The sequence below is a fragment of the Lycorma delicatula genome, chromosome 13 (assembly GCF_047948215.1).
Source record: "Lycorma delicatula isolate Av1 chromosome 13, ASM4794821v1, whole genome shotgun sequence".
NCBI lineage: Eukaryota > Metazoa > Arthropoda > Insecta > Hemiptera > Fulgoridae > Lycorma > Lycorma delicatula.
This window is the reverse complement of record NC_134467.1, coordinates 4,132,019-4,153,562: the sequence shown is the minus strand read 5'-3', so window position 1 is coordinate 4,153,562 and position 21,544 is coordinate 4,132,019. Positions and strand designations below refer to the sequence as shown.

The window sequence follows — 21,544 nt, the reverse complement described above, 5'->3', positions numbered from 1 at the left end:
AGGACAAAAAAATCTTAACACATACATATATAAATAAACATTGAAGAATTGTGTTCAGTAGACTCCAAAACTGAAAGAAAAGTTGATCTTCCTACCTTCTACACACATCCATCTACTTAGAAAATCCGACCTGGTGCAGTAGCATTTCTACAAATCTTAGGAAAACCTGTAAGTTCTTTTAAGTAACCACTAAAGCCTAGCATGGTCCTTTTTCAACAATCTATCTAGTCGATATCTATCTCTTAGAAGTGTATGTATGCATGGTAATGTGTTTTCTACCATGAGAATGGAGGAATTGATTTTCTAATGAATGAAAGCATTTTAACAATATAAAAAAAAAGTTATTAAATATACAAACCAGAATTTTCTTGAGATTGTGGCGTAGATGACGGTGTATGTTTCTGTACCCTGGATTTTCTTGATTTTCTGTTATTGTAATCAGAATCAGCACCATCTTCGTCCATTCCATAATCACTTTCCTTTAAAATAATAAAAACAATTTATATTTCCACACAAAGATCTAAACTTCATTATATAAGAAAAATGATGTAATACAAAACTCTTTGCGATCAATAGGACTAAAGATTTGAATAGTGAAGTAATTATTAATTTCACAGACATAAATTTTTTAATTTAAGAGATATTTGGTTGACACCTTATAGAATAATAAATATGTTGTATATCTTCATTTCCTGGAAAGAATAAATTGCCCTGCAAGTGGATTCTAATCCTCCCAGGATGTATTACTGAAGAACTGTTTTACTCCATATCACAACTCTCAAAAAAAATTAGAACATTTATGTTTAATGTACAAAAAAGTAATGACGTATTCCATATAAGATAGCTTCAAAATAATTTCACTGTAACTCTTAAAAAAAACAAACCTAACTACTGTAGAAATGAAAAGGTTTTAGAATGGTTACTTTTGTAAGCCAGAAATGTGAGAAAACATTTTAAGGAATGAAAGGAAAATATGAAGGAAATTTATGTTATATCATTGGAAGGTTATCTTTCCCAGTCGGAGAACAATTTGTCAACAGCATATCAACAGTTTTTTCTTAAAAGACAGAAAATTCTGGAAAAGTAGAATAATAATACAGAAAAGCAGAATTATGAATTATTTAGTTAATATAGGAAAAAAGTTACTCCTAGTTGGAGTTCATCAACATGTATAATATATTATGAATGTAGTTAAATTTAATTGCACAATATACTTTTTATTTCCTATGAGCAAAGTAGTTTGTTACAAGTCAGTAGATATCATTTCACTAAGTATAAACTGACTTATCAGTTGTTATTACCAATGGCAAGCTAAAATACTTATATATTTTGGTATTACTTCCTTTAAATCAAAATCAAATTTAATTTGTTTTATAAAAATTACTTATGCTCAGTACAAGTGATATATTAGTAATAGTCTTGTTCGTCAAGTAAACTAACAACATGGTTACTTACAAATGCATAGCAAGTTGTGCAAAATTATACACGTGTACTGTTAAACACAGCTTGGAGTAGATCCAATATACTGAACCGGTAACATATACGGCTTGGAAGAGATTTAATATACTGAACTAATGTTAAAATTCCCCGGCTTAAAATGTACTTCACTGTCATTTATGTACATGTTTTACTTGCACTTGTTTTATAGTTTCAAGTTTTTAAGCTAAATAATTCCAGTTTCAGTAAAACAGTATCTGGAGTTTGATTTAGAAAGTACATCTGCCTCAGAGGAGCCTTAAAAAAAAATCAAGTTTTTGTTCTACAAGGCATGTGGCGACAAAGTGGCAATGACTGCTGGTGTAAATACCCTGTATCAAGCAAGGGCTGCCCCAGCCCTGCTTGTGCTCTTTTCATTTAGCGAAAACATCATTCAACTGACCCCGTACAGTTAATCCAGTTTTGAGGAACACAATCTTTTAGCAAAATAAAATTCTCTTGTCCAATTGACCAAACAGTTATATAAGTCCAGCATATTTATAAACGCAACTCCTGTTTCACTCGCTTCAATAAAAAAGAACAGACTTTTAAACTTGCCAACGGGACATTGCACAGAGTACATTTAGTTTTGGAGAATTTCACATTGTTGAGAGTACATGAGGATTTTCTGACCCTCAAGATAAGTAAAAAATGTACATTAACTTTTTCACCAAGATGAAGTGTTACTCATCACTAAACGCAATACTATCAAAAAGGTCTTCATCATCTTCATACCGCAACATTTTGATCACAAAGTCTGCTCATAAACATAGTAGGTTTCAAATAACTGTAAACGGTATGGATGGTCAGACAAGAATCAAAGCGATTCCTTAAAACACTACACACTGTCATCACAGGCATTGCTAGTTCACGGCCAGCGTTCTTAACAAATTTTTTGCGCAAATAAAAAACTCTGACATGTTCAACAATTTCTTCAGAAACCTTTGGTCATTCTGTACTCCTCAATTTACAAAGACATTCAGTTGCTGAAACTACCAACATTCATTGATAGTTATGCCATTGACAAACGTTATTTTCATTAGGATCACGATTAAACTTTCATCAGAAACACAAATTTAACTGTGACTACAAATTCATATCTGCATTTAGCAAACTGCAAAACATAGAATATTTAAATTGAGAAAACTTTTCAGGAGTTGCCATCCATACTAGTTGTGCTGTTAAGCAGAAAGATAAGGAATTAACCTACAGCCATGCGTCAACCAAAACTGTACTTTTTACTCAATATTATCCTTAAATAAACAGCATACACATCCAATCCAAGAGATAACATAACAAATTAAAACCTTAATATTTTTTATACACACGGTAGAATATTTTGCAGAGAAAATCATTATTTATACTGTGGAGTTTCTTACAAGCCTTTTGAATATAAGGCTGAAGGATTATTGGGACCAACAAAAAGCTGCGTGGCTCTGTAAAAAGTTAATATAATTATGAATACTTTTGTTACATAATAAGATTAGTTTTTAGCAATTCAATAACATTTCAGATCAGATACTATCTAGCGATAATTGACAAAATATCACAGAGATAATCATTGTCCTCCATATTATACATCATTTCTGAAATATTATTTTTTATAGAGAAAAAAAACATCTAAATGCAACAAAAAAATTTTTTTTATAAAATTACAAGTTACATACAAGAACAAAACATTATTAAAACTGATCTTGTGACTAATGGCAAACAAAAATATAACTAGTTAGTATATTTCATATAGAATAAAATCTGATAATTTCTTCCAAGTCATACTTAACTGTGACCAAATATAGTTCAGAGTATAAATATAATGAAGGAAGAACGTGGTATTGATGTAACTGATGCTTTATGAAGGAAACAAATTTTTAATTATACCTAATGCAAAATAAACTATTTCCAGTACGAAACATAAGTGTAATATTTCACAGAACTTGAAAACTGAACTGCTCAAAAATAGTCTTGTGTATTTTTTGTAGTTTTTTCCATATTAAAAACCCTTTCTAAAACAGCTAAACATTACAAAATAAAGTTACAATCGCTTCACGATATATAAGAACTCAATGAAGTGAAAACTTGTGAATGTGAAAACTGATAGCTCTTTCTTTTCCCCTAAATAAAGCGGGAAACAAAGTGTTCATAAAATTACAATGGTTTAAAGATAATGGACATAACTTTGAGTTGTGGAAGGCTGAGAAGGACAAAATAAGCATTATTTTTTTATTCTTGCAATAACTCGATTCCAAAAACAAATAACTAAATAAAAAGGCTATATTTAGCCTTTAATGTGATACTAAAATATGTCTTAAAAGGAAAAAAAATTAATTTATTAATAAATTATATTTGCTTAACATAATCACATAACTTAAGTGCTTCACAAAACCATAATTAACGTAACAGAAAAGGGTATGTATGTTTACAAAGTTTCTTAAAGCATATTCAAATATATTTAATGTTTCAACTTTTCAAAATTAATACCGTATTGTATTATTTATTCTTTATATGTTTTATTCGTACAAAGAGAAAACTAATCTGCATTATTTCACTATATTAAATATAAATGCATTGACGATTAAATACGCATGGTTATATGAAAACTCTACTCCACGTCTTAATAAGGAAACAAAATTTTACGTATATCAGTTTTATGGTTACAGCTAATTAAAACAATGTTATGATCTGTGAGAACTTATAAACCATACAGATTTATAAACAAAAGATACTACTTACATCAGCGCTATCCGATTTTTTCTTTTTCTTTCGCTTTTTCTCTTTTTTCCCTTCACCTTTTGCTTTTCTCTTTTTTCCTTTTTTCTTTTTACCTCTTCCATCTTCAGGTTCAAAATCATCTTCATCTTCCTATGATAAATACAAAATGATAAAATTTTATGTATCTAGTAATAATAAAAATATTCAGATATAAAGTACCAGTTTTCAATTAGATACGGTAAACATGCAATCGTAATATGTATAATATATATGAATCAGTAATTTTTAAAACTACAAATCAATCGGTCAAAAAATAGTATGCAGAACTACCACTGTTCTTTTAACTGCAGTTGGTTAGTTGATTATGTTCTATGAGTATAGTTTTTGGCCATTACCTGCTTTAGGTAGATTTCATAATATATATATATTTATTTCAATTTCTTGTAGACATGATAAGTGCCGTAATTTTGCGCCGATCACTTTCAAATTGTTTCCTAAAAGTAACTTGACCAAAAATCTTGGTTGAGTTTGTTAACAGCCAAAATCGAACCATGGGTGTGGAATGGGGTGGCTTTTTCAAACAAACAAAATGTCGCTATAACTTCCTTATTAAGTAAAACATCAAATTTGTTTAAAGTTCCTACTATTCTATGGATACAAGCCCCAAATTTATCTAAATAAAGTTTTCTGATATCACCAACCATTGGCCCAAGAGGTGGAAAAAATGGGGTCTCAAAGACAAAAAAGATTATATCTCCTTTAATAGGTGCAATATCGAATTGTTTAGTCCTCTAAACATTACCTAAAACTTATTTCCGAAACAATTTTTGATATAACCAACCCTTACGGCCACCAAAATGGTGCTGGAATTCTAAGATGGACTTTGTCGTATGCTAAACACGTCAAACTTTTTTTTTACATGCAACCAATGTTGTATTGAGTGAATTTGAAGTTTTTCTTAACTTTAAGGTGGAAATATTTTTTTTTATCCTCTACTTAGCACTGGTGAAATCTACCCCCTTTCATCCAGCATGTCAAAAGGGGTTTTTTAAAATGTAAGTATTAAGCATTGTTAACATGTTACAGCATCATATCTGTGTTCTGTTAATTTTGGTTCACACAATGATGATGGCTTTTTTTTAGTAATGCCTGTATATTTTTTTATATTGGAATTCATAATTTTCTTTGGTTCTTCTCTAAAGTAAAATTTTATTGGATTTTATATTGCTGCTATATATATATATATATATATATATATATATATATATATATATATATATATATATATATATATATTGCTGCTATATATATATATTAATAAATGTACTTGTATTGCTATTAATACAAATGTAATTGTATTTGTGCTATCATCAAGATTTTGAAATGGCAGCTCAATGGCATTTTTTTGCCTCACACCATGGAAAAGGACCATGTGATGGTATTGGTGGAACTGTAAAATGGACTGTGACTAAAGCAAGCCTTCAAAGGACACTCAACAATCAAATTGTTACGCATTTTGAAATGTACAAATATTGCAAAGACAATATTAAAAATATAACATTTATTTTCTGCTCTAATAAAGATGTTCAAGAGACTGAAGAATACCTCAGTTCTCGTTCAGGTAATCACAACAGTCAGAAAATGTATTCTGAAAGTCCAGGCAACCTCTGAATCAGAAACATTTATGTTAGTATTGGTAAATAAGGACATTAGTATTTCTGATTGCTTTGTAGGTTTACCAAAAACAAAATGTAAAAATTATATCTGCTGCGAATATGATGGCAAGTGGTGGTCAGGTGAAGTCATTGAAGTCAAAACACATGAAAATGAAGAGGAATATCGAATACACTTTTTCCATTTGCAGGGTCCTGGTACTTCATTCAAGAAATCATTGAGGGATAATCAAACATGGGTTAAATTGGAAAATATTTTAAAGATTCTCATGCCTTCAGAGCTTTTTCTATCAACTACTGAAAAAAGACACATTACACCAAAGCTGAATGAGGAGTTATCAGTTCTACTCAATAACTCAAACAAATTATGTTAGTTAAGTTTGTTATCAAAAAGTGCAAGATTTATTCATAACTTACATTAACAGGAGCAAAATAAGGAGTGAATTGAACAACTTGTTAATGTATTTGAATTATCATTCTGTAATTGACTATTTATTAATTATCAGTTTATTCATTCTAAAGAGTTTAGTTGTAATTTTTATAATTTTGGATACATTGTTTACGGTTAGAAGGAATGGTGTTTTTAGCAGTTTTGTTGGCTTCATTATTCATCAACCCCTTTGAGTAACAAAATAAATTTTATATGATTTTAAAGTATATTAAAAAGTGCTTACTGCTGTAAAAATTTCAGATTTTTGCCGCATCCCACATGTGTTTTTGGGCCCCAAAAATGAGATATTTTCAAAATCTTAAGATTTGGTGGCCATTTTTTTATAATGAAAAGCACTCAGTAACAGTCCAATTTTTTTATAAGTACTACTAGTACCTAAGCGTTAAAAAAACAGGCCTGTTACCCTAAGCCCTTCATTATTTATTTTGGGCCCAAAATTTGAAAAAACAACAATTTGAAAACATAACTTCAGTAAACATTATAAGATTTGCTTATGTAATAAAATGAATCTTGAGTAAACTAAGCTCCATATTTACTCTTGCCAAAAAGCCCGTTTTGACCCTCTGTATGATGTAAAATTATACTGCTGTATCTCATGGAAAAAGTGAAAAAAATGGTTTGTTTTTACCTGTTGGTGAGTTAGAAAGCAGTCTACTACTACTCAAGGAAAACTTTTTTTTTAAATATAAAAAAAATATTTTTTGACCACTACAAGCTGAGTAGTTATATACAAAGTATCAAAATCAAAAATACTGATGCACTGATCATTTGCTGAATTAAAATGGAATACCCCATATGTATGGGGTATAGTCATATGTATTTATGTACGTGCGTTGTTGGCATGTTTGAAACTTAATAACTTGCGACTGAAAAACAGATCTTAATGGAATTTTGTACATACTCTTGTATATGGGGCAATTTGTTAGTAAAGATTAGGGGTCAGTATCTTCAGTAGGGAGTGGTTTTTTAGGGGTCAATTTCTTGAAATTTTTCAAACTAGCCCCACTTTATTTTAAGCTAGTATGTGTCCAAGCTCACTTAACATTAAAAAAAAAAATCTGTCCAAAAATTACCACTTCCCCAAAAAGTTAAATCAAAATAATCATTTATTCAAATAAATGATGAAATATAATTTTATTTAATCTGCATACTTTTTAACCAAATTTTTTAGTCTTCTAGGCTTAATAGTAGTGCAAGCGATGCAATAAATTGGGAGTAGGAGACCAATGTAAGTTTAAAAATATCTATTTTTTTAATTTTTCAAAGCTTTTTGGAGTTTATTTAAACTTCTACAAACCAAAAGTTTAAACAACAAACTTTTAGTAAAAATTTAAATAATAGACTTTCCGTAACAATACTAAAATTTCATTGTTGTTTTAGTACCAGTATTACAATGAAACTTCATCAAAATTCATCCCCATCTCAAAAAAGAAACCAATAAGTTTATTGGTTGTACATTTTTTAGTGTTTTTAGTTGTAAATTTTTTTTTTTTTAATTTCTTCCATTTAACATAGTGAATTTAGAAACCAATAAATGTTCTAGGAAGGTGAATTTGGCAGTGAGGGAGGAGAAAAAAGAAAAAAAAAATTTTTTCAATTTTTAAAACTTTTTTCTGTTTTATGACAAAACAATAAAATTTCATCAAAATTATCCCCACCTCAAAAAATAAATCTTAGGTACCTTTTTTCATGTATAATTATTTTTCCATTATATGAGAATAAATAACCAATGCCAAAAACTATTACGACTTTGCCATCAGATTTTTAAAAATTCAAACTAGCATCCCTAGAGTTATCGCTATTTCCAACTACCCAGATAATATAAAATGTTTAGATAAAAGATGTCTTCCCAGAATCATATTTTAATTGAAATCAGAATACTAAAGTTGTTCAAGAACTATTTCGCTCCCAGCACAGCAAAGAACAAAATCCCCAGCAGGTTCACCATTCCATTTTGGCATTTTAATGGTTACACAGTTTAATTGTGTTACCATTCAATCATCTGACTATCTTTCAGATAGTCAATATCAGAGTGACAATCAAAAGCTGATTTGATTCCTAACATATTTCTTGAAGGTTGTATTCGATTCTGAGCCAAGTATGTACGTTGCTCTTCAAGTCTGGGAACACCCAGACGTAGATTCACATTCATACGATCATACATTCTACCACTAAAAGTTCTTCCTGTCTTACTCTTTGCCAACCTAAGTAATTAATACTAAATTAAAACTAAATTGAAAGTCAAATCTATGCCGATTATTTATATGGCATACCATGATGGAACTTCTTAGAGACCAGTACATAAAAATCTACAGAATGCTACTTTGTTCACTTAAAGATGATTAGTTTTTGCAGGTTGCTATCAGATAAGTTAATGGCATACTTAGGTTTTTTGTTTTTTTTAGAAAAACAGATAACTTTCTGAATAAGTTTATATCAATATCAAAGTGCAATATTCCTCCAACCATCAAAAAACATTGTCAAATCTACATTGTCAAATAGTCGTCATCCTCTTTAATTTTATTAACAAACTATTTTTTTAATATATTATAATATAAATTCATATTTACAGACAATGGCATTAAAATTAGTAAATCCAAAATAATTTTCAGAAGTTGAATTGACGTAGACAATGATTTACATAGAAGACATTAAATTAACAAACAGACATCTAGGTTTTTTGTTTGTATGTTTTATCTATTTCTGATTTATATATCGGTGAGGTTTGTACTGTGGTAAACATTCCATGTATCATAAGAAAGCTACAGTTAAAATTTCTAATGACTGATTCAGTAGTTTCCGTAATTATCAGGAACAAATGAAAGACATCTCTTTTAGTAGTGAACTAATACTTGCAAGCAAGAGGTTTATTAATCATAGAGTAACTTCAGAACAATCTTTATAACTGTTTTAAGACAGTAGAATTTATTTTAAAAAATCAGAAAATACCCACTTACACTATAATATTAAAAAAAAATTAGATTACAAAGTAAGTGTGTGTGTATCAATACATTTGAATTGTAAATTAAATAGAATTTGTATTCAGATAAAACTAAATAAAACAAATACGCATTTATTTAGTAATGCAATATAAACATTAATACTACACAAATACATGGTAACACTGCCTATAAAAGTTGCATAATCAATGTATTGTGTAATCTAGACTAACATACGTTATTAAATAAATAAATTCTGTTTTAATTGAAAATAATAGTCAATTTATTAAGTTAAAGTTATATAAAAACTTAAGAATACCTTATTAAACAGCTCAAAAAATTGGTATAACATTGTTATTTCCCTAACAATGACATCAAATTACTAAACCTATATATTACCACCTACCTAGTTCTTCTTTTGCCAATGACTTTTTTATTTGTCTATGAATTTTACCAACTAGCCTATACTTTTCCTAATTCATCTATTAAAATTTTTTAAACATTTCCTTCCTCTTCCATTGTTTTTTTTAGAATTATTTCTAATTCTTAGATTGTTTAGTATTTGCTGACTTCTTTTTTGCACAATGGATCTATTTACTTGTGCCAGTTTACTTTTGATATCTACCTTACTGTATGCATCCTTGAAATTTTATTACCCAAACAATGAAATTCAGTAACTTCAGGTATATGTTGTTTTATTACCTTAATCTTTGAGTATTAATTACATTCAAACTGAATTTCCTTCAAAGCAATAAACCCGTGTAATTCAGTATTTCAATTTAAAAAATATATAATTTCACTTTCAATTTCTGTATGAGCTTTCTACATAATATTAAAAAAGCACTGAAAATGGACATCATTGTCATACTCCTTTCTGAAATCAGAGCTTGCCATTCTTTAGCTTCTATTCTTAGAGGCTTCTCGATTTCTTGTACAGGTTACACAGTAACTCCTTTATCTTAATATTTAAAAATCCAAATTCTTAAAATTATAAATTTTATTGCATCTACATTAATAATTTTGCTGATCTACAAATGCTACCTAAACCTGTCTTCTAATATTAATGTAAATGCTGGAATGACCTCCTCCCTTGTACTCATATTCCTAAGACTGAATCTATTCTCATCTTATGCACGAGATATTAAGACCGATACTGTAAAGTGCTAATACCTGTCTGGTTCTACTTTCTCGACATAAATGAAAACAATGCTTTCATTGAAATTTAAGGGTAAGTCTCCGGTCTCATTAATTCTCTATATTACAGCTTAATCATCTATACTTCTCCAAGATGATAAAAGGATTCGGACAGTTATGTCATCGGTTCCTAATCCTTTATTCTTGTTTAAGTCATCCAGAGCTCTACTAAATACAATCTTAATTACAGACTCGATTGAAATCAAATTTTTTTTTCCACTCTTTCGGTTCATTTGATATTTCCCTCTCCACTATACATCAAAATTTGTAATAACTTATAAATGAACTATTTAAAATACACTCGTTAATAAAAATAAGTATTTACTTCATTTATTATTTACACTAACTAATCCGTGAATGTAAATACCTCTGGATTAAATACAGCACAGTCCTATTTACCAGAATCAATTCATCTGAATGTTCAAATTATCAATACCAATTTGATAAGAAGATATTTTAAATTCATAGTTTTTTTTTTAATGAGAGATGGTTTCTTTCACCATGTCCAGAAGTATGTATTTGAAGCTTTTGTAAATTACCTGGCTATATCCAACCTAAGATTATAATACAGGAAATATTTTTTTACTGTTAACTTTACTCTACCGGAATCCACGTGAAAAATAATGGACAATGGAATGATTCTATTTATCCATGCGTAGTACGGGTTTGGTATTTCACCAAGGTTTCATTTTTGTACCTAGATCGGTTGCAATTCAGTTTGTTAACAAAGCGTTTAAGTAATATAATCATTTTTTTAAAGTAAAGTACTCATTTCGAGATTTCTATTATTTTCTTTCTGAAAAAATAAACAAAATATATATGAAAGTGAAATTATTGACTATTTTCAAGATATCACAATTCTGGATCTGACACAAATACTGATAAAAGTGCAAGTTTATGAAGTCAAGATGACGCACTGTTTAGTAAAAATCAGAACAAGGTAAAAGAAAAAAAGAGAAACTTCCTGGTATTGCCTAATTGTGGTGTTGAACTTCGTATGCCAAAATGATTCAAAATTTATCATATGAAAGATATTTAATGGCGGCATATTTTTTTTAATTTTATGCAAACGTTTACCAATTTTATTTATACATATAGTTATACTAAAGATCAAGTAATTGTTTTAATTTATTGTGTTCCTTACTGTCATTTTTTCACATAAAACTGTTATAAAATCTTACTTTTTTTTTTAAAATTAGGTTTTATAAAAATAAATGGCATACTAAGAAAAACCGAGAACACTTAAAAAGGTATACCAATTTTTTTCCTTGTATTGTGTTTAGCAGTATATAGAATAAAAATTTTATTCTACTTAAGTAAATATTGCAAAAAAAAGTCACTGAAATAACCTAATTTAATAGTGTAGGGCAGGCAGAAAATGTTTAACTTTGGTTAAGATTTTTAAATTTCAAATTGGTATACAATTATGAAATCTTAAGTAAAACAAATTAATTATCTGCATTTTCTTAATCACAAAATTTGGATTTTTTCACATTAGTAAATATTTATATTACTTTATTAATATTAAATAAATATATATATATTTTTTAAATTAAATATTCCAACTATAGACATGACAATTATGTTTATACTCAAGTACAAGCGCTGGTAGCCACAGAACAGTTCACTTTGAACACACCTATCCATCATTCAAAGAATGTGAGTGATATAGTACCTATAAATTGAAGGTTACTTTCCCTATTTTATTCAAGACTGAGGTTATGGAAAAAGGAAAATTTTGTTGACTACTGATGCATTGTACATTAAAATAACTTCAAATTTCCACAATTATTTTGATCCGTGCAAGTTCTTTTCATTTTTACTAAAGTTGGAATGGAACAGAACCAATGCCATTTGTGGAATTCATTTATAACGGGTGAAAGTTCAGTTTTATTAACAAACAAATTGGAATTCTATAGGCAAATTAACACCTGAAAATCATTTGATAAATTAATCAATAATCATATTCATGTCTTGATATTTTTCACTATGACCATGATGGTGATCAGAGTAAGCTTAGAATATACTAATTTTCTTTAAGTAAATAAAAATAAAACAAAGAACATTGTTTTTTACCAATAGTTATCTATGACAAATTTTACAAGAGACTGTGAAAATTTAAACTGTAACTGAAAAAAGCACGCTAAATTTTATTCAAAATCAATGATGAGATTTATCAATCAGATTTCAGGTTAATGAATTAAAGATATCTATATACTTTCCTGTTACTGCTACAACTTAACCGTGAAGGTAAAAGTACGAGACTGTGCTGCTATGTCCATCAATATTACTAATTTTGGCTACTAGCCCCGACCATATTTCACCAAGGATTTCCTCTTTAACATTACTATTAAAAGAGAGAAATAAAAAAAGAATTACTCTTCATAATAATTTTCTTTCTCAGAGACAAACCGCATTAAAATAAAAATCTTATACATCTAAATATACTTCAATAAACACCAGTGGTTTACATGTTTGCATACCTCAATGAAATCACTGATCAATCTTAATCTAACACGAAATAACTGTGACCTTTAAATAAATACATTTCACTAGACAAGAGAATAATAAGTATAAATATTTCCCACGATTCATAAAACCTTTAATAATAAGAGGTTCATCATAATACAAACTACAACTTAAAACATACTACCTCAGCCCTTTTATCTTCATCAGATTCTAAGGAATTATCTTCAGCTCCATTCCCTCTACCAGCTGTTGAATCATCAATATCTTCTTCTCCTAAAAAAAAAAAAAACATTAACATTAAAAAAAAAACACAAATGAATGTTAATGACATTTAATTAAAAAACAAATATAAGTAAATGGCTTTGCCATTTGGTGTACCCATAGTTTGGTGTGAACCAAAGGATCATGTTACCAATTGTTACTTTTGTTTAACAAGTGTGTCTGGAATTTCTAAAAAATCGAAACTTTCTGTTTTGAAAACAGCGATGAAGAATCGGTCAGTACTGAAGAAGACAACAATGATTTTGATGTTGAATTATCTTCCAATACGCCACTTCATATATAACAAGGTGATTTAAATGACTGTTAGGGATTTAAATTTATCAAAAAATCAAGCTGAACTGTTAGGATCAAGACTGCAAGGTTGGAATTTACTTGAAAAAAATACAAAAATTTTGGGCTTTCAAAGCCAACGAAAAGAACTTTCTCAGTACTATATTGATGAAAATAATTTTGTTTATTGCACAAATATTGATGAGCTTATATTGCACTGAGGACTGGCGCTTTTCATAGATTCAACCAAGTATAGTTAACAAATATCCTTCGATACCAATCGCTTATGGTATTAATCTGAAAGAGACATACAATGTGATGAAATACGTTCTTGAAAAAATAAATTATAAAAAACGTTCCTGGAATATATGTGGTGATTTGAAAGTTATAGCTATTTTGTTAGACATGCAATTAGGCTATATTAAGTACATGTATTTTCTTTGCGAATGGGACAGCCGAGCTAGGGATAAACATTATGTTATCAAAGAGTGGAAGAAACGAGACAATAACTCCAAATGGAAAAATTATTATTCATGAATCCTTAGTTGAATCAAAGAATATTTTTACCCCCTCTCAATATCAAGCTAGGACTAATGAAAAATTTTGTAAAAGCAATGAAGAAGGATAGTCCTGGATTTTTGAACATCAGGCAGAAATGTCCGAATGTAAGCGAAGGAAAAAATTAAGAATCAATGTTGGTCCTCAAATGAGAGAGTCGGTCAAAGGTGATGTATATAACTCATTGTTAAATAATGTAGAAAGTGCAGCTTGGGCTACATTTAAAGACGTTTGCAAAAGTTTTTTCAGCAAACAAAAATCCAACCATTACCACGATATTGTTAATCAACTTCTTACTTCATACAGAGCTATGAGATGTAACATGTCTTTGAAATTTCCTCCACACACATCTGGATTTTTTCTCAGACAACCTTGCAGATGTAAGTGACAAACATGGTGAATGTTTCCATCAAGCCATTTCGGTGATGGAAAGCTTCTATAAAGGGAAATGGAATACTTACATATTAGCCAAATACTGTTGGACATTAATTCGAGATGTGCCTAAGGCTATTTATAAAAGAAAAGCATCAGCAAAATCATTCCAATACAACTGTGGCCACGGTATGACCATTCTAACACAGCCAGCCAGGGTAGCATCTCTGCTTTTCATCCAGAGGTCCTGGGTTTGAATCTCAGTCAGGCATGCCATTTTCATACATGCTACAAATCATTCATCTCATCCTCTGAAGCAATACCTAACCGAAGGTTGGCCATGCAAAAATAATGAATTATATTTTCCCTTAATTTTTTTTGAAGCGTAATTTATTTAAAACTAAGGGCAATAGAAAAATTGTATTTACAGATCTGTAATGCACGCAAGAAAGCAATTCAAGAAGTGGTATCACTTAGAGAAACATTAAAAAAGGTTTTTTTGTCTATCGGTGTTATTTATTCTTAAAGAAAGCCAGCAATTTTTCATGTATTTTTATAAAAGAGTTTATACTTAGGACAAATGCGATGAAATGTCAGAGTTGATGGAATTTGATCTCATATTAGCACCTTCCTTAGTGGACTTACACTGTTAGTGAAATAGCCTTAAAATAAGATTAAGTCACGAAATCCCCTTAGTAAGTAATAGAGTAGAATCTTTGATCATTGTTATATTTATTCATTTAATATGATGTATAACATTTTTTAAGATTTTATGTAATTTAATAGTGTGAGGTTGTGGATTTTTTTTTACATAATATGTAAAAATTTGCCTGTAGTAACTGTTCTGTATATTTAAGAGGATGGCTGTAAGGTACACAGAAGGCTTTGCCATTTGGTGTACCCATAGTTTGGTGTGAACCAAAGGATCATGTGAATCGAAACATTGTTTTGAAAACAGCGATGAAGAATCGGTCAGTACTGAAGAAGACAACAATTCAAAATCAAAATCATTGGATTTTGATTTTGAATTATCTTCCAATAAGCCACTTCATATATCACAAGGTGATTTAAATGACTTTGTTAGGGATTTAAATTTATCAAAAAATCAACTATGACTATGATTTAATTCTTTGTCTAGTATTGTTTATTTATAGCTTACAAATTACGTTAACAAAGTTAAACAATAAAAAATAAGCTAACAAAATATCCTATTTGTAAAACTGAATATTTCTCTGGTTTTATAATTTAATTTTTTTTTGACTGCCAAATTAATTCACCAACCAAATAAGCTTACAACAAAACTTGTATGTAGGAATTTAAAAACTTGAAGTAGATGAGCAGATTATAAATGCCATGCCTGACTGATTTGAATTCAAGACCTTAGGATGAAAGGCCAAGCTGCATGCCATAGAGATCGGCAAGTTAAACATTTAATTTCCCCATAAAAATGGAATATAATATTGTAGATATGACTAGAAAATGTGTATTAAGAAATTTTTAGCTCTGTATATAATTCTATCCTAAAAACTATTGATATAAATAAGCGTTAAGAATGTTAAAACAAACATTTTAATGTCTAATTACCCATAACTAATTTATATTATATTAATTAAAAAATTAGTTGCGTAGAAACTTTACACAGATTTTGTTTCGCATACCTTTTAATCGTGCACATTTTCATTATTTTAATGACAATAAAAATAATGTTGGCTAATTATATACTTCTTCATAATTTGTTGCACAATTATTATTATTGTTAGACAACAAAATTGTAACCAAAACAACTTATTTTTATTTGAGAACAACTCCCTCAAGATTAATTGCAGTATTAATTACTTTTAATATTATCTAAACGATATACAAACACAATTCACATCTAATCTACCATAATCTTGAGAATACAAATATTAATAAAATTGTAGTTAATTAATAAATTACTACAGTTAAGTGTTGTAAATTTTCTGTACCCTAAAAATGATAATTTCATCTGTAAGGCCACGATGTTAACTAAAACTAACACAGAATAAGAAACATATAGTAGTACATCCTTTTATCAGCACATTCATATACTTCAAATATTTTGGGAAAAAAACAGTAGTCTGTTTATTTATAGCATCTACACACAAAAGGAATAAAATAAAGAAAGGCTTCAGGCATTTAAAATTTGGATACGGAAAAAATAGGGAACATTTAATAGTAAGACCAACTGAAAAACAAAGAATGTAAAAACAAAAATTAAAATACTAGCATTATAACTAGGAATAGAAAATGTTAACAGCATTGGTTAGGACATATTATTAAAGGAGATAGGAGGCTAGAAAACTGTAAAAATTGAAAACTATCTAAAAAGAAATGGGAACAATATTTACAATTACAGTAGTTGGTGCTGTGATCTTTAGCTGACTGAATTAATTAAACTTTCGAGCAATTTGAAACAGATAGTAACAATAAATATTCAAGAGCTTATTTGTATCAGCCTAATGATTGTGTACACTTGCTTTAGATATTGATTTCATGTATTTAGAGCTCCATATTTATTCTGTTATGGTGTAATTTCAGAACATTACTTATGAAATAATGAATCCGATATTATTGGGATTATGAAACTAAATCGTATTGGTAATAATGACAAATTTGTATGGATGGTAGATGATAATTATGTTCCATACTGCTTTCCATTTGTTAATTCTAAATTTTAAAATATATAGCTGTAATTTAATTTTGCAATAAGAAAACGTTACTGCAACATGTGTACTTAAATGTTTTTAAAATCGCTCATACAGTTAAAAATTCAAATAACCAGAGTTTTTATTTTTGTTCTCTTTAAATTATGCAGATTACAGTAATGTAACTAGATAAATTATATGTTACTTACAAAATAATTTTTAAACAGTAAGGCATTTAAATTTCAGTACACTAAATTATTCAATTTCGCACTTAATTTTAGGTTTCCTTAAATTTAAAGCATATTAAATATGATTTTAAGGTTTTTGTAACAAAATAATTCAATTTAATGTAAAATAGTGTAACAAAAACAAAAAGATTTACTGCAGTATTGTTTTTTTTATATTTTGTGGTTATACAAGCATATCTTCTATTTATCACTGTAAGTTCTACTCTATATTACATTTTATTGCAAAGATCAATTAATTTTAATATACTTTTGGTGGACAAAAAAATAATTATTTTGAGTTTTCTTTTTATATAGCTTGTAGGTATCCTGTACTACTTAATGAAACCTGTTCTTCAAAACTTAAAATTTATTTAGTTCCGTGAAATTCTAATTATCTCAAAATTTTTTTAAATCACTTGTACTTCAATTACTTTTTTTTAGATATAAAATATGGATAACAAAAAGCATGGTTCTATAATACACAAAAATTAAAAAAATTAAATAAGAAATTTGTTAACTTTTTTTTAATCTGTATTCTAAATTTCAAAAAGAAATTTATACTTTTGTTAAATAAAACTCAACTTTACATTTCTTAAAATAGGTTATAAGAACATGATAAGACTATCCTGCACCTGTCTGTCAAACATCATTACCCTACACATAAAAGACTATCAACAAAATATATTAAGAGATTGAGGCCATTATGATTATTACATCAAGACTTTGGCAAACATGTTCATGCTTGTCTTATTACACCATTGCAATGCTATTTGGACTGTTTGATATTTATTTTTAAAATTACATCAGTACATCATCAACTGGATAAATCATCTACATGAATGTGCACAGAGAAGCTTAAAAAAATAGAAACCATGTAATTGGTAAGAAAAGTTGTACAATTAAAACTAAATTGTACCTTTTTTATAAATTTGTTAAATGTAAATTATCTTATTTTTCCTGAAATGCTAGTGCAATTTTCTCCCAGAAATACCCAAAAAAAAAATAAATCGGGGAAGGGATAATGGAGGACAAACTGTGATAATATGGGTAATATTTAAAAACAGTAATAGTAATACTTAGTACTAGTAAAAAAATAAAAACTTTTTTACTTTAATTGTTTAAATTAATTTGAATATCATTATTTTGGTAAATAAAATAATTCACCGGTATTAGGTCAGGCTTGTTATTTATTAGGCTAAAATGACCTCAAATTTCTAGACAATACTGATCATTAAATAAATTTTGCAAGCTCTATAATATTTTTTATTTTTCTCTATACATGTACAAAACAATCCCTGGAATAAAATGGCAAACTTGTAAGAAATACAGGGTTAAAATCTTAAACCAAAGTATTCATAGTCAAATTAGGCTGTACATAAGTAATTAAAAAAATAAAAATATATCAACAAAAAAACAGACAAATATATTGTACATAATACATCAGACAAAAATTGACATATATAAACTTATAAACATAAAATGAGGTAAACCGGCATAAGTAAATATTACATTTTGTGATAATTTTTATTATACATCCAAACCTAACCATACCTTAACTACCTACAACTTTGTACCACTCATCAATTAATGGGCATGAAACTACATTAAGTTTGTTAAAAACAATGTATCCCTAAAAATAAACCTACAAAATCACTAAAAAAATCTTTATTGGATAGATTTTCAAGTATAGCAATTTATAAATTGGAATTGTCCTTAGAAACAAAATTTACTAACTGAAAATTCATTGACTTCAATGATAATAGTTTAGATACAATTAGAAAATAACGAAAACCAAACAAATTTATATATTACTACTTAATTTATCGATTTATATTAGCCATGATGGATAACTTACTTAAATCTTTCAAGAAAGCCTACGTAAATTCTAACCTACAACAGGAAAAGATATAAAGTCTTAAAATGTCTAACGTTTAAGTATAAACAGTTCATCATAGATGTAGATTAATTTTTATTTTGCAAAAAACATCACTGAATGATTTCATCAATTAAACGTAGCATCTATGAACTGTTAAAAGCAAAAAAAACGCGTTCAGGGGAGGTTACGTAGCGTTTACTATCAGTTACAGCGGTTCTAAAACACGTGTTCTTTTAAAAATATACCAACAAATTTAAAAAAAAGTGAATTAACTTTCTTAATTTCACATGCCAATTTCTTTGTATGATGGCCTCCATTTTGTTGTAGGGTCATGGAATCCCCGCGTACTGCCAAGGAAAAATAATGAGTTCCCACTCCCCCTACTTAACATTTTTAGATACAAGATTTCAATAATCAATGTGAATATTAACAAATATGATACAAAATAATGTTGTCGGCTGATTTATATCCGTAAGAGTAAAGCAATATCGTTCGATAACGCGATACGTAACAATTTTTTTAAAACAAAGTATTTACAATACTTTATAGGATCCCGCTCGTCAATTTTTGTTGTCGACATCACACAGCATGGTCGAAGTAATTGTTTCTTTCACTTACCGGCAAACGATTCATCCAACTCTTCATCCGAAGCCATGTTAAAAACTAATTTATAACAAAACTAAACTAACTTAAATGAAATAAACACAAAAAGAACACGACTAATACGTAAAGTACACAATACTTCGTATATAAACAACGAGCAAAACCGACTCCAAGCAGAACGACTGGTAGAGAAGGAAGTGTCGAGAAACGACTACAGCGCGCATGCGTGCAACAAACTACCGTATGACCCGGGATAATTCACTATTGCTGGAAAGCAAGGGGAATGGATATATAGAATGTACAGAAAAAATGCATACCTTTCAACAAGGAATTAATGAATTTATATTTGATAATATTTAATTATAAAGCTAACGCGACGATCGGCCGATCCAAAATAAAGCTGTTTGTTGTTATATTATATCGATTGTTATGAAAAAGTTTAATTTTTCTTCCGACAATAATTTGCATTTTATTTAGTTATTAAAACAAGAAGACATACAGAGCAGGTCAAATATCGATTGATTCCAAAGATGGCGTTTCATTTCCATCTGCGATATCGTAATAAAAAAAATAATAAAAGATTATGAAAACAATATTGTTTATGTTAACCGACTAAGGCTGTAATCATTCGATGAGATATTTCTTCTAATTTTAATGTGTATTATAATATACCGTTAACGCATGATAACGAAAGCATTTAAAGATCGAATAATGTATATATTTCGCAGCTATTAGCCGACGAAACAAAGAACAACTCGTAAAACCGAATAGTTACGACATTTCACAACAATAACAAAAGTAAGCCTCTTTTCACATTTTAAATAACAAATCACACCTCTTTTCGTGGCCTATTAAACGAATAATTCATTACATGTAAATGTAATTTAAAATAAAGCTGACTGCGTTTTAGCTGTTCAAACGAAAGAATTTATTACTTTAATTCAAAAATGCTTACCTTTTGATTTACTCCTCGTTTTCATATCGGAGTACGGTAACACTAATTTTAAAAACTAACACTAGAAAATATTTTATACATTTTTTTTTTTAATTTTTAATGTTATTAAGTCGAACAAAGAATCGTAATAACAAAGAATAAATAAGTAAAATTAAATCACTTTTTTATATTTAACGCAACTTTTTCCAACAATGTAGCAATTTTAATTGCTCCATTAAGGTACAATTAAAAATTTATAAGTTAAGATATTATTTTTGTAAATATATTTATCATAATTTTCTCTTCGGTGTTTTTTTCATAAATTATTTTCATGTTGCAATTATTTAATATAACTTTAGATTGTATTTTAATACACAATATTATTTATTAATTTACTTTCACAGGTTCGAGGTGAAAAATGTATCTAAAATTTAAGATGATAAATTAAATAAAGAAGAACCACACTATATATATATTACATTAAAAATAAAAATGTTAACGTTAAAAAAAATATCGGAAACGTCTTCTCCTAAATCCCTTTAAGGAGCAGTCTGTATTTTCTAATTGATTTTAAAAAAAGGAGGGAGGCTTATATATTTGGAAATTATTTTTTAATGCAAGAACTGATATGTTTTATTATAATATTTTTTTTAAATTTAATTCTATCTTTATTAATAAATAATAAGAAAAATTCAGTTTATTTTAATTAACAAATGTTTCTGTTGTCTTCCAAGGCGAAGCGATAGTGTTTCTACCTTTCATGCGAAACGTTTTTGGTTCAAATCTCAGTCAAGCATAGTATTCTTTTATACGCTAAAAAACCGCATTTCTCATCATAAAAAAGT

The 21,544-nt window shown here is 28.4% G+C and overlaps 1 protein-coding gene across 12 annotated transcripts in view; it reads right to left on the bottom strand.

The window, feature by feature from the left end:
- Mi-2 (chromodomain-helicase-DNA-binding protein Mi-2 homolog) overlaps positions 1–19,962 on the bottom strand; it is a 161,370-nt gene extending 141,408 nt beyond the window's left edge. For all 12 annotated transcript variants that reach the window (XM_075381508.1, XM_075381511.1, XM_075381514.1 and 9 more), the window contains exons 1-4: positions 19,781–19,962; positions 13,096–13,184; positions 4,207–4,335; positions 359–479 (exon numbers count right to left, since the gene is read on the bottom strand). In XM_075381508.1, coding sequence (XP_075237623.1) covers positions 359–479; positions 4,207–4,335; positions 13,096–13,184; positions 19,781–19,817 — 376 coding nt within the window. In that variant the 5' untranslated portion in view covers positions 19,818–19,962. The remainder of the gene's footprint in view (positions 1–358; positions 480–4,206; positions 4,336–13,095; positions 13,185–19,780) is intronic.
- Between the last annotated feature and the right edge of the window lie 1,582 nt (positions 19,963–21,544).